Genomic DNA, 25,484 nt, shown 5'->3' with positions numbered 1-25,484 from the left:
TTTTTTCTTTCCTCCCTTCCCTTCCCCTTTTTTCCCTCCTTTTTCTTCCCCTTCCCCCTTTCTTCCCCTCCCCATGAAGGTTCTTTTTGTATTATGGTGTTTATGACTCACCAATGTGTCCAGTGGTAGAGCTAGCCCCTCAGTGTGTCCTTGCGGCTGGGACGTAATTTCCACTAATTGTGGTTTCATTACACTACCTTAGAGTGTTCATTTTCTTCTTCTGTCTCTTGTCTGTTTTTTTTTTTTTTTCACTTGCAGCCCAGGGGAAGGTTGCATTTAAGGATTGGACCGTTATTCTTAGCGTATTTTGGCAGCTGAATTCCCTTGACTCAGTATGGCTTTAAAACCTTTAAAGATTTTTTCTGAAAATATCCATGGTTTTAATTCTCTGACCAAGCGTTCTAAAGTGTTCCATCATCTTCCATCATCTTAAGTCCCAAGACGTGGACATAGTCTGTCTACAGGAGACAAGGTTTTCTCAATCCTCTGCGCTATCTCTCTAACCATTATCTGACCTTTTTCTCTGCTTCGTCCCTTGAGAAGCATAGGGGCGTGGTGATTGCTTTTAGATGCAATCTGCTGTTTACCTGCAACCTGGAAATAGCTGTTCCCACCCTTTGGGACCAGAAGGTGACCCTGGTGGGTTATTACGCGCCAAATAGATTTCAACTCAAATTTCTTTCTCACTTGTTTAAGGTGATTTTGCACCATCAACGTGGTATTCTCTTATTGCTGGGCGATTCATATGTTGCTCTTAATTCCTCTGTTGATCGCCGTTACCCGATGGGAGGGACCTCTAGCCACGACCTTTCTCAGGAATTGCGTGATACACTGTGAGCTTATGGTTTGGTAGATGTCTGGCGGGAAATGCATCCTACGTCGTAGGAATACACTTTTTATTTGGCTCCACACCTGAGCTTTTGTAGAATAGATTATGTCTTCATTTCCTTCCAACATTTATGTTTAATTCAAATGATTGTCATCTCGACCTCACCCTGGTCTGATCATGACCCGTTGGTTTTTTCACTGTGTCTTTCTGGTATGGCTCGGCACTCTTTTCTGTGGAGACTCAATGAATACCTGCTCACCACTCAGGCTTCTTGCTCCCAGGTTCTTTCGCACATTCAGTCCTATTTTACGGACAATGTGGGTTCTGTATCCTCGGCCGTCTCTCTGTGGGAGGCTCACAAAGCCACCATTAGGGGTCACCTGATTAAGATTGCCTCGTCCAGGAAACAGGCCAGAGAGAAGAGGATGTTGGAATTGACCTCGCGATTGGCCGTGGTAGACGCTTACTGGAAAGCCTGCCCAACTACGGCCAATAGGAAAACTCGAGATGTGGTGGCTGCTGAAGTTGATTTTCTTTCCACTACATGGGCTGAGAAGGCCCTGCGTTGGACAGGACAGGTTTTATACATGCACCAATAAACCGGGGCCAATGTTGGCCAAGAAACTTAATTTGCTGGCAGCACGCGTAAACCTGTTCAACTCCGAGTGAGAGGCGGTGGCCTTACCTCGGACCCTGTGAAGATTACACATAGATTTGTGGATTTTTTGTCCTCCCTTTACCAGAAACCGAATACCTTTGTCACGAAACATGCTGATAGTTTTTTCACTAAGCTGCGCCTACCCTCCTTACCTATTGCAACCTGGGATGCCCTGAATGCGGATATCTCCGAATCTGAACTCTACCAAGCCATCAAAACTTTGAAGGCCTCCAAGGCTCCAGGCCCAGATGGGTTTTCTGGGTTCTTCTATAAAAAAATTGCCACTGTTCTGGTTCCTCACTTGGCAGCCTTTTTCAATTCTTTGAAGCAGTGTTCCTGGCTTTATTTGGAGTCTCTTCAGGCGCATATTACTATGATCCCTAAGAATTCTGAAGATGCCTTTGAACCACAAGCTTTCAGACCAAACAAAAATTATAAAATTTTCTCTTTTCTTAAAATTAAAAATTACAATAAAATATAAAACAAACAAAAAATGTCCAGAATATCAAAATGAACCCCACAGGTGTAAACAATTGTCCAACACAGTCTTTTTTTCTTCTTCCAACAACAAGTCTCTTTCTCAACACCCGCAAATCCTGATGGCAATATACCTCAAAAAACAAAAACTCAACATAGTGTCATACCTTATAAATAATAAATACACACGTGCCACTCACTGTGCAACATGCAAAAAAAAAAAAAACCCTATATATATGTGTTTACTCTATGTACGAATATCTACACACATGCAAATATTCCTTTGTGTACCAAAAATATATCTACAAGTGAAAACACTCACACAAAGTGTCTATTACACAAACTGTGAAAATAACTCAAATATATCAATGCAAGAGTGTATCACCGCACTCTATATTCATCAGTGAACACCTTAAACCCAAACCAACACTCTCCAACTCGTGTACTGATGGTTAATTACCCTATATATGAAATGACAGGGCATAACACAAATCTGGGTTGACTTCTTGTCATAAGGGTCCCATCCAGTATTAGGGTTTTTCTTCCATTTCCCTCATAAGAAAATCAGCAATTACAAAAGTGAATCCAAAGATATCATCCTTTATTTAGCAACTTACATTAAAATTTGGATGAAGCAGCTCCTCCTCATAGGGATACAAGTGTAGACAAGCTGGGGAACACTGGCCACATGTTCCCACTTCCAAGATGGCCACGATCGCACTTCCGGTCAACGTCGATGCGTCTGACGTCACGTGTCCTGAAGTGACGAAACGCGTCAGTAACACGTGACATTAGATGCATCGACTGGGATGCCCACTAACACCTGCTCTTTTTGTTCTCGCTTTCGAACCTCTAGCTGCGTCCATTCGAAATCACCCGGATATTTCTGGTGTCCCCTATGCTGGTACTCAATACAAGGCCAACTTTTATGCGGATGATGCTCTTTTGGTTTTAACCAATCCTCTCATCACTCTCCCTAATCTTCAGGTCATATTGGACCATTTTTCGGCCTTCGCATCAATTTGTCTAAAACCACGGCATTGAATATTACGCTCCCTGCCGACCTGGTTGAACGGTTGCAGACACAATTTCCCTACCGTTGGGCATCCCATTCCCTGGCTTATCTTGGCATTACACTTACTAACTCCTACTCTGCCTTATTTTCGACTAATTATTACCCCTTACTGCACTCTGTTACTTCCCTGATTCATTCTTGGCAGTTTCCTTCCTTATCATAGATTGGCTGGTACATGCTGTCAAGATGACTATCTTGCCAAAGATCTTATACTTTTTTTGCATTCTCCCTATTCAGGCCCCTGCGTTTTTCTTCGTCTACTGCAAAGCCAGATTCTCCATTTTATTTGGGCTCATAAACGTCCCAGAGTGCCTATAGCCACTCTGTATACTCATAGATTACAGGGAGGTTTGGGAGTTTCACATGTTTCTAGATACTATTTGGCGGCTCAGATCTCCCAGTTGTCTATGCTTGAGGCCAGATACAGATATTATTGGTACTCTTGGAATTAGTTTATGAACCTGGGATTCTGTTAAATATTCGGATAATTTGATATCATAATTTCTACCTCTTTTGTCGATTACAAATAATCCTTTATTTTCACCAGGCTTAGGACACCCCCCTTCTTTCTCTTGGTGGACCTCCCATGGCTTTGTTATTGTACATGATTTTCTGAGCGCTCCTACGTTTCCATCATTGGAGTCTCTTTGAGAATCACAGGGGGTCCCGCCACAGGAATATTATTGGTATTTGCAATTGCGACACTGGGTCTTGTCCCTCCATCGTACCTCTACATATCCTTACCGCAAAACGCCCTTTGAGCATGTCTGTCAACATTCCCCAGGGTCCCCTGGTCTCATTTCTGTAATGTATGCCTCTCTTAACAGTAGGTCCTCCTCACCACCCCTGTCTTATGTCTCTCAATAGGAGCGAGATTTGGGTTTCTCAATTGCGGCGGAGGATTTGTGTAGGGCCTAGGGCAGCAATGGGGAAACTACAGCCCGCGGGCCGTATACGGCCCGGCGGACCTTTTAATCCGGCCCGCGGAGCTAGGCTCCCGCTAGGCTCCTCTCACAGTCCGCCCTGAAGACCGATGTAGCATGAAAATCTGTCTCCTATGAGGATCTGTCCCCCTCGACGTATCTGCGCATGTGCCGGAGATCGCCGATCGGCTGCTAATGCCTGAAACTGGCACATGCGCAGATACGTCGAGGGGGACAGATCCTCATAGGAGACAGATTTTCATGCTACACCAGAACGGCGCGGGAACACGGCGAGAGGAACTCGTGGAGCAAAGGTAAGTGAATTGACACAGGGGGGACTTGGGGACTTAATATGGGGGATGAATTAATATGGGGAATGAATTACTATAGGGGGGGTGAATTACTATAGGGGGGATGAATTACTATAGGGGGGATGAATTACTATATGGGGGATGAATTACTATAGGGGGGATGAATTACTATATGGGGGATGAATTACTATGGGGGATGAATTACTATATGGGGGATGAATTACTATATGGGGGATTAATTACTATGCTTACTATGGGGGAATATTACTATACTTACTATGGATGACACATACACATCATTCATCTACTCTTGGTCCGGCCCCCGGGTCCAATATATGAACCCATTGCGGCCCTCAAGTCAAAAAGTTTGCCCACCCCTGGCCTAGGGGATGGTGGCGAAATGTTCCTTCAATACTATCACTCTTCAGGCAGCCTACAAAGTTCTTCTGCGGTGGTACTGGGTCCCGGCTCGGACTGCTCACTTTAATCTGACTGGCGGAGATAGGTGTTTCCGGAACTGTGGCCTATGTGGGGACGTCTTTCAAATTTGGTGGTTGTGCCCGCGATCAATAGGCTTCTGGTCTACGGTTTTTGGATTGCTGCAAACGTTATTTCATATTACGGTCCATAGGGATGCAAGGGTGGCCCTCTTGCATTGCCCAATTTTGGGTCTGTCTAGGTCTCAGCAGAAATTGTCATCCTACCTATTTATTTTGGTCAAACATGCTATAGCTCAAGCTTGGAGAACCCCTTTGGTTGCCTTCCAGGGGGTGAAGACCCGGATGAATGCTATGCTGATCAATGAACAGATGTCTAGCGTTCTTGGATACATTACTAGTTATGGCCTCTTATGGTCGTTGCCTGTGCTAGCCCTGGATCCGTGACTCTTCTAGTGTTCTTTTCTTCCATGTTTTCTCTCTGAATCTTTCTCTTTTCCTTATTTTTTTCTATGTTTTTATCATTTCTTTTTCCTTTTTTCTAACAGTTTTTTTTTCCTCCCGGTAGTATGATGGATTGCTGCTGCTACTATTTGGTTCGGCTTTTTGCCGTCCCTCCTTGATGTCATTGGACATTCCGTTATTTGGCTAATACAAGTCAGCAGGATGTATCTGTTTATGTATGTTATTGTTCTGCTCTGCTCCTGCATGGGCGTATCTTGAGCTTGTTGTATTATTAAAACAAAAATTTTCTTAATAAAAATACTGAAATAGAAATTTTGAAATATTAAAGCTGAAGTTTATTTTTTTTCCTACTGTTGCAGTCACATAACTTATCTTTAACTAGGACTGTCATGTAGGATGATGGTTCCCAAATGTAAGAGTCCTCTCCCCCTCTCACAGATTGTGTTAAAGCAGAACTGTGGTCAAATGTTTTTTCTTAGAATGCAGTGGGGCGGCAGGAGCTGCAGGGACCAGTCTTGTGTGGGGAGGATTGGTGGGTTAGGTGGGTATATCTCCGCTGTTCTCTCCCCTAGAGTATAAAGCAGGTAACCTGTGCAGTGCGGGCACAGTCCCAATGACCAGGCAAGTAAACATTTTTCCTGGGATTCTGCTTTAAATTCAGTGAAATGAATGAATGCATTTTTGGCAATGGAGAGGAGTAGAGGAGGAGGCAGGCTGTAGTTGGGAGCTTCTGAAGTGCATTGCAGTAGGAAAACTGAAGCTATTACCTCTGCAGCACCACTTGTTCAGCCCTCTGGAAATAACTAGGCATCCCAGGACAGGAGGAACGTTGGTGGGTCATTTTTAAGGTTGACCAGGTTAGGAGTTTAGTGATATTTAGGCTCAGAGATAGCACTTAGCGTGTTACATTTAAAAGGTCAGATGAAAGGTTAAAGAATATCTAAACCCAACATTTCATACCATGTACTTGTATAAAAAAGTATCCTGTTTTCTTTGTATTGCTTCCTTTGTGTGAAATCCTGGGTGTTCCTGCCAGTTCCTCTGCTTTCCTGTTAAAACTGACCACACTATGCATGAGAGCACAGCATGGTCAGTTTTCCAGCTGTGCTGGGAGCTAATCAGGCTTGTGCTGACAAGCCACTTCCCCCCAGCACAGCCATTCACTGGGAAGATCAGTGTACTGCTTTTCCCCTCCTTGAGCTCCTTACGTAGCTGAGAACAGAGGGCATATGATCACTTCTACAAAGAGGTATTTATAATGTTTTTTGTATATGTATACATATACATGTTTTGCCTTTCATTTCTATTTTACACTGAATGGATTGTTTTACAAGGTGAGGGTTTACATATTCTTGAAGGAGACAGGGTTATGTGTTAGGATCTGGTTAAGTGTTAGTTTTCAGAGTTAGGTTAGTTGTCATGGAGTGAATTTTACGAATTAGGTCAAGGGATAAAATTATGGTAGGTTAAGTGTTATGGTGATAGCTGAGAGGGTCATAGATGGAAAAAGTAACATACATGTTGCTCTGTAATAAACAAAATGGTGTAGCGCTATATCATAAATCTACAAAGGAAAATGGGTTGTGACCACCTGAAAATATATATAGAAATATATGTAAAACAAATATAAATGGCAATATATACAATAGCAGATTAAATCCTATTATTGTGTTAGATCTGACAGGATCTATTGGGTGACTTATAGGTGGTAAATAGTGCAATATTATGGTCCACTTTGGAACCTTAATAAGTGAGGATACCTGTCCCCCAAAAGGACCAACCCAAAATATTAGAGTGAGATATACAAAGTGGATCCCTGTATAGGGATATATAACTAACCAACAAGTGATCAGTGTAATAACCCACATTTACTGTTGAAGCAAGTACAATCGCCAATGTCCATAATAAACCAGCATCATTATTAGTAACAAGTATATAGCAATGACTTTTCTTCATAAGAGTGCTCCAGTGCTGGTGCAAGCAGTGAGTGTAAATCCTAAATAGCAGGCATGCCCGCTCACCTTCCTGCTGTGACCCACAAGGGTCAAAGCGCTTTTCGGATCTCCACGGATCCTGCACACAATCTCCAGGTTAGTCAGGTTCCACAGCCCCTTAATGGTCTCTCCTTCACTTCCAATTACCCTCCATTCATTTCTTTTGCGAAAATCTCCTATATTTATTCATATGAAGTATTTCCAAAAAACGGCCGGACCTGATCCCCCCGGATCACAGCGCTGTCCCGGACCGTGCGCTCCGCTCTGCCCAATGGCGATCCCCGCTCAGCGCATATAACGGTCTTTCCTTCTGAGTGTGCCTGCAGCCCGTCCCCGCCTGTCCTGATTGTCTCTCCCCCACTCTCAGCCTCCCTCTGTTCTTTCATGTTGCTCTGGGCATGAAAAATCTTGCATTCCAATGTTCATTGCCAGGTTTTATGCACATAAAACTAATGAACAGGGCATCTTGATACAAGCATCTAAACATGTCGGGGTGTTATGGGCAACATTAAATTTGACTATTTGTACTTTAGTAAAGCATATGAACAAGCACAGAGGAGTCTTGCTCCTAATTCTGCTGTTGCACAGAGCAAGGGACTTGCTGCTAATTCCTAGAGAATTGTAGGAAGATGACCTTATTCATTGACTACACAGGGAATAGGAGTAGTTGGAGGATTTCACATGAATCTAGAGGGTACATTATTGTTAGAAGTTAACAGTATCACTTTTACATTTGTTGCTATGAAACAATGCTGCTTCTGAGAGCTCTCATATGATGCACTGCATTGGCACAAAGGTCACAGAGCACAGATATAGCGATCGGTATTGTGGGTGTTTTACATTATTAGAGACTGTGGAGGGTCTGTTGTTTTGAGTCAGACAAATGTTGCCTAAGCGGGAAACAACATTGACATAATAAGCAATAAGCACACATGACTGCAAGCTATACATAGAAAAAAGGTTTGTGATAAATTAAAGCCAGGATCAAACTTTTGTGTTGCGATAGGCAGTTAGTACTGTATAAATACAATGAACCGTTATCTCACGAGCAAATTATGGTGTGACAATAAACTAAAAATATTGAAAGCAGCTCCCACTCTCAGCCTCCCTCTGGTTAATGTCAAGTTCTTGGGACACATGCGTTTTTTGACCAAACATGATGTGAGGTCAAAAACTCCAGGTGAGGGAACATCTGGTGACTGTTTTTGGTGGAGGATAACATTTGCACGACGATATAAAGTTTGGAAATCCATTTAAATTGAAGAAATCACTATTGAGAGACTTTTCCATTGACACATATTCAGTTAGTACTGTATGTTGAGGTGCTATATAATTTGAATGGCAAAGCAACACACTAGCCGCACTCATATCCCAAGACATAAGTGTATCTCAAACTTAATTTATTACAATCCTTGTTTCTGTGGATACTTTGCAAATTATTGTTGCATTACCATTCATTTTGAATGGCACCATAATGCACTAATGTAAATACTTTGCATTCCTAAAAAAGTGTCAGGTGTGGTTTTGCCCACACTGGGGTATGCTGACAGCCTGTTTAAAATAAATGGGCTTCCATAGAGGAATGTGCGTTAACACACAAGTGCAATCCTGGCCTAGCACACATTTTTAGGATTATCTACATTAAGATATTCACAAATATGTGTAGAATTAAAAAAGAAATATACATAGATACCCGCTAATAAAACACACTGTAACATGAGGGTGAGGCTGCAAAGCACAGAATCATAGCACGCTGAATTAAATAAAACTCAGGATAAAGCCTAACTCTAGCAAACACTTTTTATTTCATTTTGGATAGGCCAGGATAGGGGTTAGAGCCTCTTTAAGGTTCTTTATTGCCATCTCTGAAACAACATATTTATTTATTTTTTTTTCTTGCCTGAGTGCAGTTTTATTGTATGGTCACTGTATATATTGAATAAATTACCTAATATAAAGGATGCATTGTATGCAACTTCATTGCCTTTTATTCATATTTGCAGAGAATAAAAAAAATCAGGCAAGCTCATTAAAAAATACATGTTTGGCAAGAAATAATAACTCGTACTTACCTGTGCACCCCGCTATTGCACATTATTATGTGGCAGGCTCCAAGCCGATTACAAAGTTCTGAAGACACAGACAGCAGTCCAACACCCGAGGCACCACAAGCTGTGTAGGCACAGGCTGCTGTACGTTTGGAGTGAATAAAGGAATCTACCAGCCGGTATAGTTCATCCAAAGCATTTAATGGCCTCATCAGCTACAATGAAAATTGAAAGTAATTGAAAGGAATTTTAGAAAATAATAAAAAATATAACATAACACTACCACAAGCTTTTACTTTATGTACACACCATCGTAAAATTCATACGTATCTCATGCTTTACAGTTGCACTTTTTTCCCTTGCATGCCCACTCTTGTATGCTTTGGAAACTACCAACATGTTGTTTAAATCTGTCATGTCTTTTTAATGAGTATTTATTTCAAGTGATTATTTGAAGGGTACCTAAATGTATTTTTCACATACTTGTGACTGTTGTGCATACTGTTTGAGTGAATTTCATATACAGATGTCTTTGACCTGTAAGTCTGACACTGCAATAGGCATTCTTGCTGAATGACAGCTGAGGGAAATTCAAGTATAAGATAAGCAACCTGGAAGATGTATTGTTTTATGATGGCCATTGATTTAGAGAATAGTCTGCAATTACAATCACTGTGCTGACCACACAGGTCTGCCAATATGTACATATAGAAGGGCAAATACTAAGGGTGGCTTTACACTGCCCCACTGTGCTTTGGCTAAAGCGCAGCTAACCCATTATTATGGGGTTAAGCCTAGTATACACAATCAGAATATCATAAAATACCACTTTCAAAGCAATTGTACGATAATCTGATTGTTAGTACACAACTTTCGTCCAAAATTATTTGAACAGAGAAGCACACAAATTCTTCTCATACAATACTAGATCGTACAATTTTTGTTTAATCAGCGCAGCTTTTGTTCAAAAACACAATACAAATACAATACTTTAAATCACTTCTGAATTTTTATTCTGCTCTATAAGAATTTTCAGAACTTTAGTAACGTTTTCATTATCGATATGAGACTAGCATGCAAAAAAAACAAGAACGGATGATCATTCGTCCGATATTCTCATCGTGTGTACGCGGCTTAAGTGGTGCTTTCCGATAGACTTCAATTATGTTCCACTATTTTGGTGAAGCGCACCAAAACTGTGGGACATAATAGAAGTCTATGGGAAAGCGCAGCTAACCCACCCAAAAACTGAGGGTTAGCTGTACTTTTCCCAAAGAGCAGTGGGGCAGTGTGAAGCCTACCTAAGAACAGAATATTTTTTTAAAACAATATGTTAATACGATTATTGACAATAAGCTGATCACATCCAAATAGATAAATACATAAAAAAGGTAAACTTTAAAAGTCTAAACACAAACTAGTCTGTAGTTTTTGTCTGAAAAACTCTTTATATCTTTATATACTGTATCTTTAACCACCTCCCGTCCAGCCGTTGTATATAAACGGCCGGACGGTGGCAGTGCAGGGTCGTGTGGCCGTTTATAAACGGCCTCCCCGCACCCTGCTTGTGCGCGCTCGCACCGCGATCTGGTGCCCGCTGTGTCCTCTGGACACAGGGGAACGTCAGTCATCGGATGGGAGCTCTGTCCGAGGTCCCGATCATGTGATCACTGATCGGCCAATCAGTGATCACATGCAGAGTAGTAAGCAAGATGTCACTTGTGACATCATTGCTTACTACGTGTGAAATCTGTGAATGATCACAGAGGTCACATGGTACAAGGCTATTCACAACAGCCTTGTACCATGTGACAAGCTGTGACCAATCACAGATCACTCAGTAGTTTTCAATGGCTGCAAGAATGCAGCTAGAGAGAAGGAGAAATGATTGATTTTATGGGTGTAAAAGCAATCAGTGTAAAAAAAATCATCCCCCACAAGTAGTACAGTGTCACCATGGTGACGCTGTACTGCTAGGGTGACAAGTATGTAAAAACAAAAAACAAAAACATAAATAATAATAATATAAAAAAATAAAAAAAATGTAAAAAAAATGTTTAAAAACTATAATTTTTGGTTATAAACTAATTTGGGTTATTTTTTTTTACTAAAAAGATAACGGAATAAATTAAGGCCAAGATTTATGATGAAATACTATTTATTTGCAAAATTTTATAAGAAAAACACTTTTTTTCAAAATGTTTGGACATTTCATTTACATAGCAAAAAAATAAAAATCCCAGTGGTGAATAAATTCCACCAAAATAAAGCATTATCTGTCTCAAAAAATCGTTTCTACAGCTGCTGTTTTTAGCTTTTGACCTTTTTTTCTACAGCCAGTAAACCCCCCCAACATGTTATCCTATGTGTTCCTGCACACAGACTGTAATCAACATTTTTTGGCAGGGGTGTTTTTTTGGCTGGAAAAAAACCCCAGAACTAGCTGTAAACTTTAGCTGTAAAATCATTCTAAAGCTGAAAAACGTGGCAAAATGCAGTAAAACGTGGTAAGTCCTCATACCCACTTGATGTTTTTACAGCTGCTGTTTTTGGCTTTTGATGTTTTTTCTACAGCTAGTAAACCCCCCAGTAGGTTATCCTAGATGTCCATGCACACATAGACTGTAATCAATGTTTTTGGGCTGGGATGTTTTTTGACTGTAAAAAAAATCCCAGGACTAGTGGGTTTGTAGAGGAGTTTAGCTGTAAAATCGCTCGAACTCTGAAAAATGTTGAAAAATGCGGCAAAACGCAGTAAAACGCTGCAAACTGGCATTTTTAGACTTTTTTTGACTAAAAAAAAATTTGTTGTTAAAAAAATATTTTTTGTTAAAAGAAATGCTAAAAAACGCAAACGCCACTAAACGCTAATGCAAAAATTGTAAAAAAAAGCTGAAAAACTCACATTTTTAATGTGACTTTACACAGCTAACGTTACCAACGTTATCAAAACATCCAATGTGCATGAGGACTAAATCGTGGCAAACCAGCGTTTTCGGACCTTTGTTGACCAAAATAAAGTTTATTTTTTTGGTAAAAAAACCTTTAAAAAGTTTGAAAAACACAAACACGAAAAAACGTGGCTAAACGCTAATACGCTAATACAAAAACGCTGAAAAACTCAGGTTTTAAATGTGACTTTAGCTAACGTTACCAGCATTATTAAAATGCCCCGTGTGCATGAAGCCTCAGAGTTCTCTTGCATTCTTTTTAGGAATTCCCAAAAACCCCTCCTGGTGTGTGGTATGTCTGCACAACTAGCAACAAAGGCTGCACATGAAATTGATCTGCTCATAGATTATACTAAGTTATGCAGGGTTTTATCATAGTATAGGTCATTTACCTTGTCAATGAAAGCAGCTTTAGATGTGGTATTTGGAGGCAGGTTTGTCTTATCCAAGTAGAAAGCCCTGTGAAAGAAACCAATACATCACTAGTTGTTATAAGAGGCCAGTTCAAATCAATAACATTCACTTATATGAACATATTAATATATATCATTGAAATGGAAAATCACAGAAATTTGAGCATTTCAAAAATGACAGTGGTTTTATTATTTAAGAATTTGCATTCCAGTGATGTTCATGTTTTTGCAAATCTCAAGTGTCCAGATACTATACAAAAATTGTTCACTAAATATAACACCCTTTTACTGCCTACAAATCCATTGTGGGGGGCTGAGAAGATAGTCTTTGCTTCCTATACCTTATACAGTGAGGAACAGAAGTATTTGAACACCCTGCGATTTTGCAAGTTCTCCCACTTAGAAATAATGGAGGGGTCTGAAATTCACATTGTAGGTGCATTCCCACTCTGGAGAGACAGAATTAAAAAAAAAATTCAGGAAATCACATTGTATGATTTTTAAAGAATTTATTTGTCTTGCACTGCTGAACATAAGTATTTGAACACCTGAGAAAATCAGTGTTAATATTTGGTACAGAAGCCTTTGTTTGCAATTACAGAGGTCAAATGTTTCCTGTAGTTCTTGACCAGGTCTGCACACACTGCAACAGGGATTTTGGCCCACTCCACACAGATCTCCTCTAGATCTGTCAGGTTTTGGGGCTGTCGCTGAGCAACATAGAGTTTCAGCTCCCTCCAAAGATGTTCGATTGGATTTAGGTCTGGAGACTGGCTAGGCTACTCCAGAACCTTAATATGCTTCTTACGGAGTCACTCCTTGGTTATCCTGGCTGTGTACTTCGGGTCGTTGTCATGTTGGAAGACCCAGCCACAACCCATCTTCAATGCTCTGACTGAGGAAAGGAGGTTGTTGCTCAAAATTTCACAATAAATGGACCCATTCATCCTCTCCTTAATACAGTGCAGTTGTCCTGTCCCCTTCGCAGAAAAGCACCCCCAAAGCATGATGTTACCGCCCCCATGCTTCACAGTAGGGATGGTGTTCTTGGGATGCAACTCGTCCTTTTTCCTCCAAACACGACGAGTGTAGTTTAGACCAAAAAGTTCTACTTTGGTCTCATCTGACCACATGACTTTCTCCCATGCCTCCTCTGGATCATCCAGATGGTCAATGGCAAACTTCAGACAGGCCTGGACATGTGATGATTTGAGCAGGGGAACTTTCCGTGCAATGTATGATTTGAAACCATGACGGCGTAGTGTTCTACCATCAGGGACTTTTGAAACTGTGGTCCCAGCTCTCTTCATGTCATTGACCAGCTCCTCCCTTGTAGTTCTGGGGTGATTCCTCACCTTTCTTATCATCAGTGATACCCCACGAGGTGAGATCTTGCATGGAGAGAGGGAGACTGACAGTCGTCTTTAGCCTCTTCCATTTTCTAACAATTGCTCCAACAGTTGATCTATTTTTACCAAGCTGCTTGGCAATTGCCCCGTAGCCCTTTCCAGCCTTGTGGAGGTCCACAATTTTGTCTCTGGTGTCTTTTGACAGCTCTTTGGTCTTGCCCATGGTAGTAGTTGGCGTCTGACTGACTGTGGGGTGGACAGGTGTCTTTAAAGAGCTCAGACAGGTGCTACTAAGTTAGATTAATGAGTGGAGTAGAGGTGGACTTTTTAAAGGCACAGTAACAGGTCTTTGAGTGCCAGAATTCTTGCTGTTTCTTAGGTGTTCAAATACTTATGTTCAGCAGTGCAAGACAACTAAATTCTTTAAAAATCATACACTGTGATTTCCTGAATTTTTTTTTTTAATTCTGTCGCTCAGAGTGGGAATGCACCTACAATGTGATTTTCAGACCCCTCCATGATTTTTAAGTGGGAGAACTTGCAAAATCGCAGGGTGTTCAAATACTTCTGTTCCTCACTGTAAGAGTATGGCTGATGGTGATGCTGCTGCTGCATGGATGTTTTCTAGGTATGTTGCCCCAGCCATGTGCTTGTAAGCTGCCTGACTTTATAAATCCTTGTGACTGCCAGTATTGTTTTGTTTGTTTTCTTTTTCTTTTCAGATCCAGATCTGCAACTCCTCCTGCCCCCTGCCCGGCTTATAGGATGACAGTGTCTGCGGGGCGGGAGACCCTGGAGAGGACACACAGGCTGAATCCTGGCTTTGCCGAAGGTAAAACTGTACAGGGGATGCATAAAGTAAACGAGGGCACTGTAATTAGACAGAAAAGGGGGGGGCATGACTGCAAGGGGCACTGTGATGGGGAGGGGGGGGCTGTGATTGCTAGGAGCACTGAAATGTAAAAGGGCACTGTGATATAAAGGGGACTTCACTGTAATCATTACAGTGCCCTTTACAGTGCAGTGCTCCTTTACATTACAGTGCAGAGGACCAACTCCGTGAATATCCCCTCGCCTGCGAACAACCACGCTCCCCCCCCCTCCACCACGTTCAATCTAAAATGCCCAGGCCTACTTTTTGTCCCAGTCTAGGCCTGCTCTATGCCATATAACCTGTATACCCCGATACAAGACTCCACACTGACCTCTATACCCTGACGCAGTATACAAAGACACAATTACTTTGTATGATTTTACATACTTAAGAGCAACATTCTGCTTGGCTAAAAAAAGAATGAGATTGGCTCAGTATACATTAATGTTTGACCTTGTCCTAAATGAGGGACATCATTATTTTTATTGAAAGCTTCTCTAATTGTTTAATACTTTATCTCAGAAAATCTATCCTTGTCATCTACAAGTCTTTCATTACAACGTAAACTTGTGTCTCAGATCACAGTTCCTGTACATGACCTTTAACGGCCACCTTTCTCTTTCTAGGAAATATACTTCCTTCCAGTATATTGTTTGACTTCATTAAATCATAATCTTCTTCTGCCTTATTCCCTTTCCATTTTCCTGCAAGCTATAAATAAAAAGGACTTACTACCAAAGCACAGTTCATGGATCAAAAAGAAACATGAACCAGAATCCCTGTGAAGCCCTTAGAAGCCCCTCATCTAACACCGGTTTGAAACCTTCAGATCTTCTTTGTTTTCAGCTTCAGGATCTCCTTCGTTTTAGAACATGTTAAACTCTTCCATGAAAACCAAAGATGTCTGAGGAAAAGATATAACGCAAAGGTCGTCTGGAGAGATGCCCGAAAACAACAAACATTTTGAGGCTATCTTGTCATATGATCAACTTTGCATGAGTGTGTGTAGTACTTATTGTATGAAGGCTTTGATCATAGATAACCAAATCTGGCTCTTCGTTATGATAGAAGCTCACCAGACAGGTGCTGTGCTTGCTGAATGCAAAATAGCCATATAATACTACTAAAAACGCAAAGAAAACAACATTAGGAGGATCACAGCGGTTTTGCTGGGCATGTGAATATGTTTGTTGAGGACAACTGAGCAAAAAAGGTAAGAGGGGATTTAAAAAAGAAAGGGGCATTACGTTTCTCCTCAAAGAGTACTTTTTTATACATATTTGGTTTCCCCTAACTTCCTGGCCTGCAGAGGCAACAGGATTTGAGAGGAATCTCTCTAAAGTGAAGGAAATCACTAGAACTGGTGTCCACATTGGAGGATTTCCCCTCACCTCCTGTTGATCTGACAACTGTAATATTTTGGATTTCCTATCACTTTTTGTCTAGGGGAATGTGGTCAATAGGGCAAATAGAGAGTATCCAGTGCAGACACAGAGAGCAATAAAAAACAGATGGGCTCTAACCCTTTAACATTATCTAAATGTATTAAACGTTTTGGCTGTATTGTAACTCCCAAGCTTCTTGCTACCTATACTCATACCAAAAAAAAAAAATACAAATGTAAAAATACTTGACATCATCAATTGCACTTTAATTTCCTGCTATGGACAAGTTAAATGGGAGGGTACAGTTTGGCACCATACATCGTTTTCCATGTCTCCCTGTGTGACACATAGAACTTCATATTATATCAAGCTTTGGGATGGTCATTACATTTGTGGGTAGGTATTGCCTCTGGGTCATATTAAGGAAGATTTATTTTTCTTTGCCAACACCAACACAGCCACATGCTGCTATCACTGGGAGCTCAGGTACAGAGAGAATACATGGAGTTGGGGTCGCTGAGCACAGATAGACAGGAAGTTCCATTGTCATATATAGTAGTACCATCCCTAGGTCTTTTCAGGCTGACGTGATGACATCAATGCAAACTGCACTGCAGTTGTGATCTGTAGGAGTTGTACCTGCCAAATGGTAACAAAAACTATGCATAGGCAATATAACATAATGGCTAAAAAACAATAAACAATTGTAATTGCATTCTTTAGTCCTGACCACTATTAAGACCACTATTCTTTCCCTTTAGAGCAGTGTGGACCAATATGAGCTTTTATTAGATGATGTGAAATGTACAGCATATCCTCTCTACCCTATGTTGATTATTTCACAACATGGGCACATTCATTTTTATTGCACTTCCTTTAATTGTAAGAACTCTCTACTCCTGGTTAATCAAATTTTGTATGAAATACCTAATGGAAATGTTGGCTACATGCCAATATTGACAGACTCATTTAGGCAAATGGGAACAAATAGTTTTTGCAATGTTCTGAGTAAAACAATGCAATAGTTGAAAACAGGTAGAAATTGATCCAATCATCAATTAAGCTTCAACATTTATTGTTTTATTTAACAGGATCTCCTTGATTACAGAATCATAAACTGAAATAATATTTGGAGCACATTTCTAAAACTAAATATTGCACGTTAAGTCTAATTTAAAAAAAAAAACAGTTTAAAAATATTCTGTGTTTGTGAATATCATCAAGCAGTGCTAAAATGGTTATTACCTAATCTAGACATGATATTACAGTGGATGCTGACAGGTTGAATCAGAAGAAAAGAAGCTTTTTACAGTTCTTCAGGGACTCCCAACAGCGAGGTATTCCCAGCTGCATCCCCAGTTCGGCCAACTGCAAGGGCATTAAAATGTCAAATGACAGTGTCCCAGTCCACTGCCGAATTTTCCATTGTGTAGAATAAAAAAAAAAAAAGGGGAATACAGACGTGACACACTGGCAAATAGACTGCACTTTGCAAGTGCAGTTTCACTCATTTTCCTTTGTAAATGTACTGTAGGTAAGGTTAAGCTTCACTTTGCAAAGAATAATCAGGTGCAAGGAAAGAAAAAAGCCTGCACATGATTGGAGGAAATCAGCACAGCCTTACCACATTTACTAAGCTCTGGGGAAATGAGTGCAACTGCACTTGCAGAGTGTCTATTGCCTTTAGTAAATCCAACCCAATGTCACCTTCATTATAATATTGTGGGGAGAGCTGGGGATGCAGACAACTTTGGAGAAAGCTTGGAGAAGTTTGGAGAAAGCTTCCCATTGGAGTATCAAAAAATGTATTCAAGCCACCTGTGTCCATCCAATATGTATATATATTGTGACAGTATGCTACCCTGGCAAGTTGTTCAAAGGCAGTCTGGGCCGGGTTTTGAAGAAAACTAGCACACTGATGATACAGGTGTGTGCTGGGTTCTCAATAGAGTCAGGAAAAGAGATCAAGGCTCCCCTCCTGGGAGTCAGTGTGTGTGCAAGGGAGCAGAGAGGTGCATGTCTGCACCGTGTTGTCTTGGACAGGACAGACAGAGGCCTGGGCCTGAAAGACGGAGCAACAGGGAACTGTGGAAAAAGGCAGTGATGCTGACAGAGGTCCAGCGTTTGTGCACAAGCACTGGGACATTGTATTAGATGATCAGGAGGACTAAGGCATGAGGTCTGAGCAACAGGGCTGCTAAAGAGAGCCGCAAGGCTGCACATTGTTTCTGTTCATATTGATGGTGACAACCCCTGCGCAGGGGCAGACTGACCATTTGGGTACTGCCCGAGCTCCCAGGGTCAGTAGGAGGCCCCATGAGATGCCCCTAGTACTTTTCATGGGCTTTTTTGGGTGTGGTTTGAGTGTGGGTGAGGACACAGGGACCCCATGATCCCCTATTGCCCAGGGGCCCCATGAGTTGTCAGTCCGCCCCTGCCCCTGCCCCTGCGTGGGGTTTCTTACTGAACTTTTTCTTAACAAAAGGTTTATTGGTTGTAAGCATGTTATACAAACAAGAGTTGCCAACAGAGGCTGCATCAGAGTAAAAATGTAGACATCTATGAGAGACAACAAAAATAAAGCCAAATGAGGTGCAATCGAATATGTTCATAAAGGAATCAAAACAGAACCGAATCACAAGCACACGCCTGCCTTGTTTGTTGGACTTTTCTTCCATTTTAATAAAAGTGGGCAGAAAATGCCCTGAAAAGGAATTTCTGGCATGCACTGAACTCACTGGCATGTGCTACACATGAGCTAAATAACCCCAGAATGTCCCAATATGTTTTGAGCGACCTGTAGGCTGGCTTCACTCCTGCAGTAATGCATTGCACTCATTTAGAATGGCATTCCAACAGAAAAGTATGATGGGTGTCATACTACAGCACACCATAGCATACACGCAATGTGTTGTGTTGCGCTGCGTTAAAAAAAAGGTGGTCCAGCTTTCCTTTCACTGCTGTGCATTTGCAGTCTATTCCCAATGTATGAGCTACCCTACTGCAATGCAACTTAAGGTACAAATGCCAGACATTAACGTGAATGCGGTGATGCAAGACTTTCTTTTCATATCCGGTGTTAGTAGGCAGCCCTGAACTTGCAATCCAAAAGGCTTGGTGTTTGCCAGATTGGCTGATCTGGCTAGAGATTGGTTTACACATCGCAAAGAGTATGGGTTTTCTAGCCCTTATATACATGTTCATGCATTTGTTGCCCATTTTATGCTATTATATGTGTGTATGCTTGATTGTTTGCTTTGTATGTGCTGCATGCATTTTCTGTGGAAGAGGGTGCTTCCTACATTACTACATACATTGATCTCCATGGCAGAAGTGTTTTTGTTAAATCACAGCTAAGATGCTACTTCAAGAACTTTTAAAACTACTCTTAATGAAAATGCACACATGAAAATAATGCCAATAAATAGAATGACAAAGATCTCATCAAATCAGAAGTGTGTGATCCAGCTCATCTACTTGTCAGATTTAGGTTCATGCGGGCTGATCTGTCAAGTCTGGCATTGCTCCCTGCTGTCCTACAGAGGCAACAATGATGCCAGTAATCATATATTATGGCTCTACTGGGCTTAGCAAATCTTGGCAATTTATGCAAATTAGTTCTGCTGTAATTGATATGCACAGACTGCTTTTAGTCCCAGTCCAGCTCCATGCTGAAAATACAGGTTTTAGAAAAGCTGTACTTAATGGGAAAAGCCTTTGCTCAAATGATATTATTCACAACAGTTTAATGGGTGCAAGGTAACTGGAATTATTAGTATAAAAAAAGAATACTTTACTGCATGTATCTCTGAAGTATGAAGTCTGCTGAACTGTAAGATTTGTGAGAAATGTGCGAGTAGCGAGTTGCCTAGACACCTATTAGGATATACATATCTCTATATTTGTAGGAAGAAGAAAACAATAGCTCTGCGTAGAACCACATGAAATTTAGTCTTTGGAAGAAAAACCTCCAGGCATGCAAACAACAACAAAAACACATTATTTTTTGGGGAAGAGTCAGAAAGACTAGAACCTCAGACTAGGACCTCTACCTAGAACCATGCGACGAATTCCGAAATCATTTTCTTTCGAAAATCTTTTCTAAGAATTTTCGTTCGATTTTTGCGCCATTAGTGGGTCACAGAAAGAGCCGATGTTCGTGTGACTATCGAATTTGAGTGATGGAAAATTTTTATATTTTTTAAAAAAGTGAATTAATTTTGAATCAATGATGGGAGAATCGTGCAAGATATATAAACGAAAAAGAAATGAGCATGAGCTGTGACCTGGAAAGAAACAAAAATTCTTGGCCATGAAAATTCTTTTCTGTAGCAACATGAGGTGAAGTTGAAGGCTTTGTTGGTCGAATTTCGAAATCAATGGTGGTACCATCGGATTACAAAATGCACAAAGTTTCCGAAAATTAGTTTGGAATTCGACCCATGTATGGCCTGCATAACTGATGAGTTCCCATTAGATATATTCCCCCACTTCATGTCCCTGTGACAATGTTGTCAACATATAGAGCAGTAAAACCAATTGGGAAGTTCTAACCACAATCCATTCATTCTGAAAATAAGAAAAAAGTGTTGGCTGATGACTTTAAAGTGTAACTCCACTTTTTTTTAGGGAAAAAAAAAACCATTCCCTCTGGGTGACCTATGTACTGTACATTGCAGTAAATTTTACAAAACTTGAAGCAGATTCCTACCAGTTCCAGTAAAAGTTGTCTCACTAAGCCTAAGTTCACACATGTGCCAACCATGTTCTGCTGGTAGGGCAGGACATTCAGTTCAGTGGGCTGCCCTACCTGCAGAAATGTGGGTAAATAAGTCCTGGACTCTTTTTTTTTTTAATTGTGTAGCACCATGCAGTTTCACATGTGCAAAAAATGTATTTATTTTGTTGTGTGGGGATGGCATTAAGAATTATTGGCTAAGGAATGTGCACAATTATGAGAGCGTTCCCAACCCAAGTGTGAACCTAAGTCCTTTCCAGACTGATTCCTCAATGGGAGGTCTGGTTTATTATAACCACCTGGTGCAATCTTAAGTGTTTTAATGGGGAAAGCTGCATTGTCTGCATTTCTTAATGGTGGCAACACACATTTTGATTTTTTTTCAATCTGATCTGTGCAAGAAGATAAGAGCGATCAAATCCACAAGAAATGTACAATAGGCATAATTTCCCTTATAATCGATTTGATCATTCTGATTTATATTGTTCTTGGACTGTCAATTGTTTTGTGATCCACCTGGTCTTCCAGGCAAATCTATCAGTCTGCCCTTTCATAGCAAAATAACAGGTTTACTTGATTGTCTGCCCCCTCCATTACAGGTACCTTATCCGCATTCCCACATTACTTCAAGAGGGTATGGAGGAATAAAACCGAGTTTGCATAGGACCATTTACTCCAGCAGATGAACAAGCACAGTATGGAAGCAGGGGGAAAATAAGTATCAGTAGATCAGTAGCAAAGGGAAAAACCCTAAAGAAAACTTTGTTAAGAATGGGACAAGTGACAGGTTCCCTTTAAATACCAAGTCTCTCCACGCACCACCTTTTATAAATAAATGCCTGGACTGGTCACTACAAGTGACAGTTTATCTGTTTTTGCAGACATTGTTATAAAAAAAATGACTACCATCAATAGCAAAATCTAGTATGGCATCAGTTAGCATACAAGCAAGAATGAATGTATGGAATGAACAAAAGTTGTAATTTTGGCTGTACATTTTAGTCTGCAAATTTTCTAAATGTAGTCAATAAATATAATTTGGAAAAAAAACAAGTGACGATGACAGACAACTGTTGTGAGAATGGGATACTATATTGGTAGCCATAGATGGTCAGACCAGCATATCATCAATGAGATCTCATTACTGTCTTTCCCAGACACAAAAAGTTATATCACAGCAAACAACAAATGAAGCATTTCTGCCTGTTCTTTGGATAAATGGCACCTAGCATTTAAAGTGTTACTAAACCCAGGACACTGCATTCTCTCTATCTGGTCTCCCACAGTACACAGAACATGGAAATACAATTATTTTAGTAAATATAAACTGCTATATACCTTTTCTCATCAGCAGTTAGAGCAGTCTTGTGACTTCTATGAGTGTTCAGAGCACTGGTTGAAGCTTGTAGGAGGAGTTTTCTTTCTGCTCAAGGAGGATGTAGAACCCCTGACCTCTGTCTGGACAGTGCTGAGCCCTGTACTGATCACATGCACTTTCCCAAGATTAAAAAAAAAAACACTCTAGCAATAGACACCAAACTGAGCATGTGCAGAGTGTCTCCACAGATATATCTTATCAGAAGATAAGGGGGGGACACTGGAAGAAGGGGAGGATCAGAGAAGACAGGATCAGATAGCATTTTTTATGCAATGCAGAGGATTAACCCCTTAAGTTCCTCAGTGAGTATAACAAGCATGCTTTACAGCATATACAGACTTGTTTTCTGTTGTGGGTTTAGTAACACTTTAACGTTTTCAGAGATTTTCCAGCATTTTCTAATAAACTTAGAAGCAGTAATGTCTACTTCTAAAATTCAAGAATTAATATCAATTAACTTGTATATTGCCAAATTTTTACAAACAGTGCTAAGACTGATCTGATTAGGGAAATCTATGCATGCATGTGCATCCTTATTCTAGAGTGACATATTAAACCATGTGATTTCTCTGATACAAATATTTATATCCATATTACCAGAATAAATTCATAGGCATTGGCATCTATCGATTTGTGTATGCTGCCCTTTATCGAAAGGAACTGTCCATGTGCACAAAATAATTTCATTATGAGTGCATTAAGGATTATTTTAATAAGTCATTTTGCAAATTATTTTTCTTCCAAGCAGGCTTTTCATTTAAACAATCATGTGTATTGTTTTTCACCAACTCAGTGGATATTCATTTGTCTCAAGACCGTTTAGCTAATCAAAAGAGCAACATCCTTGACATGCATTTAAAGGATCTCATGGGGACTATTTGAAAGTGAAGGAAACAGACGTCACTTTCAGTAGATCCTCAGTCACAGGAGGGAAAATTTCCATTTGAAGGCTTTGATTTTTTTTAAGCCTAGCTAATGAAATGCATTGGACAGAAAGGCTGAGGCTGTGTCTAATTTTCATTATGCTCTTGCGTATAATAATTATTGTAAACACGCTACAGTCAGCAGTACGCATAGGAGTATTTTGCCTTGCATAGCGCTTAGTGGTCCCTTCAATGGCAAAAAATATGATTTACGCAGTGAAACACAGAGATGGTTTTCTGCGACAAAGTAATTGAATATAATTCACAGAAACAACTATATTAAAAATCTCTGCCATTTAAAATATATCTGCAACTGCCTGCACATTATGATACTAACGGAAAATATTATATTAAAACAGGTTGAAAATCCACCTTTAAAGAGAGTTTTCTGGATAAGCTAGAGACTGACTTCTATTTTAGAAATCACTATGTAGTGACTTGTGAAAATCCCCTCCTGTGGAATTCTTTTAGTTTAGCAATAGAATCCCTGGCCGCAATTTACATTTTTTTTGTACTTTGGACTTAAAACAGGAAACGATGAAACAATCCAAAGTGTCTTCTTCAACAGGCCACTCATGTGCACATAGACTGGCAACCTCTCCCTCACTCTTATCTCTGCACTCACAATGAGCAAAGACATGGTCAGGCGGTGATGGCCCTTGTGCCCTGTACACAGCTATACTGTCCTTCTATCCTGTGAAAACCACAAATACTACACAATGCTCATTCAGAGCTTGATCGCTCTGGATGTTATGGATGGAACATGGATGCATGCTTTATTGCTGTGATTAAAAACACACAGCTACATTTTCAGATGAATTATGGTGAAATTTTAAGAGACCATCCCCTATTGACCCTAATTTTTCTGCTTTAATAATTTTTACAATTTGTAAGGATATACAATAATTTAATTTAGTACATTGCTTTAATAAAAACCCTGATTGGTTTTTATTAGTCCCCGGTCACACAGGTGTGACTTGTCATGTGGTTTGATAGTTTCAAATCACATGACAAGTCGCACCCTATTGTCCACAATGGAAGCGGCCATATCAGTGTGATTCCGACTCCATCAGAGCTGCACTGATTTCAAAAGTACTTCATGCACTACTTTCTGCAAGTCCAGGTGCAACTTACATAGATATCTGTGCATAAAGTCACACAGATGTCTTGCAAGTCGCACCTGAAGTCAGACTGACATCCAGCTTTGAAATTGTGCGAATTCAAGTGAAGTTGCATGATTTCAAAGTCGGATTTGATGTGACCGAAGACTTAAAGGACAAATGGACAAAAATGTAAATAAAAAGAGAACTTTTTTTTTGTTACCAAACTGGAATTGAATATGACAGTTATAGTAATAAACAGGGGCACACTTCCATCTTTAGGCTGTAGTGGTTTATGTTTCATGAATAAATCTCCAGCCTGCATGTAAACACTGCTTGCAAGTGGTAGGCTGAATGATTTTATTTTCGCAGTGAAGTCTGCAGCTTGCATGTGATCACCTATCATAGCTGATATATTGATCAGATGATCAGGAACTCTGATTAGTCCCTGAACATAAGGAGGGTATGAAACTGTTAGCAACAGCCCAGTCTGATAGCTAGCAGCCATACACAGTGTCATTTGCCACATGTCATTGGGGTACATACAGGTGAAACTCAAAAAATTAGAATATCGTGCAAAAGTTCATTTATTTCAGTAATGCAACTTAAAAGGTGAAACTAATATATGAGATAGACTCATTACATGCAAAGCAAGATAGTTCAAGCCGTGATTTGTCATAATTGTGATGATTATGGTTTACAGCTCATGAAAACCCCAAATCCACTATCTCAGAAAATTAGAATATTACATGCAATCAATAAAAAAAGGATTGTACATAGAACAATATCGGACTTTTGAAAAGTATAAGCATGCATATATACTCAGTACTTGGTTTGGGCCCCTTTTGCAGCAATTACTGCCTCAATGCAACATTGCATGGAAGCTATCAGCCTGTGGCACTGCTGAGGTGTTATGGAAAACCTGGATGCTTCAATAGCGGCCTTCAGCTCTTCTGCATTGTTCGGTCTCATGTCTCTAATCTTTCTCTTGGCAATGCCCCATAGATTCTCTATAGGGTTCAGGGCATGCGAGTTTGCTGGCCAATCAAGCACAGTAAATCAACGGTCATTGAACCAGGTTTTGGTGCTTTTGGCAGTGTGGGCAGGTGCCAAGTTCTGCTGGAAAATGAAGTCAGCATCCCCATAAAGCTTGTCT

General features: G+C 40.4%; 1 protein-coding gene across 1 annotated transcript in view; it reads right to left on the bottom strand.

The window, feature by feature from the left end:
- Window positions 1-25,484, bottom strand: part of PREX2 (phosphatidylinositol-3,4,5-trisphosphate dependent Rac exchange factor 2) — a 369,719-nt gene that overhangs the window by 61,122 nt on the left and 283,113 nt on the right. Inside the window, exons 36-37 of the mRNA XM_089654281.1 lie at window positions 12,561-12,627; window positions 9,242-9,432 (exon numbers count right to left, since the gene is read on the bottom strand). Coding sequence (XP_089510407.1) covers window positions 9,242-9,432; window positions 12,561-12,627 — 258 coding nt within the window. The remainder of the gene's footprint in view (window positions 1-9,241; window positions 9,433-12,560; window positions 12,628-25,484) is intronic.

This window comes from Staurois parvus, unplaced genomic scaffold, assembly GCF_062004578.1.
Source record: "Staurois parvus isolate SC_StPar_1 unplaced genomic scaffold, SC_StPar_1.0 ptg000748l, whole genome shotgun sequence".
Classification (NCBI taxonomy): domain Eukaryota; kingdom Metazoa; phylum Chordata; class Amphibia; order Anura; family Ranidae; genus Staurois; species Staurois parvus.
The sequence above is the reverse complement of the archived record's forward strand: the minus strand, read 5'-3'. Positions and strand labels throughout refer to the sequence as shown.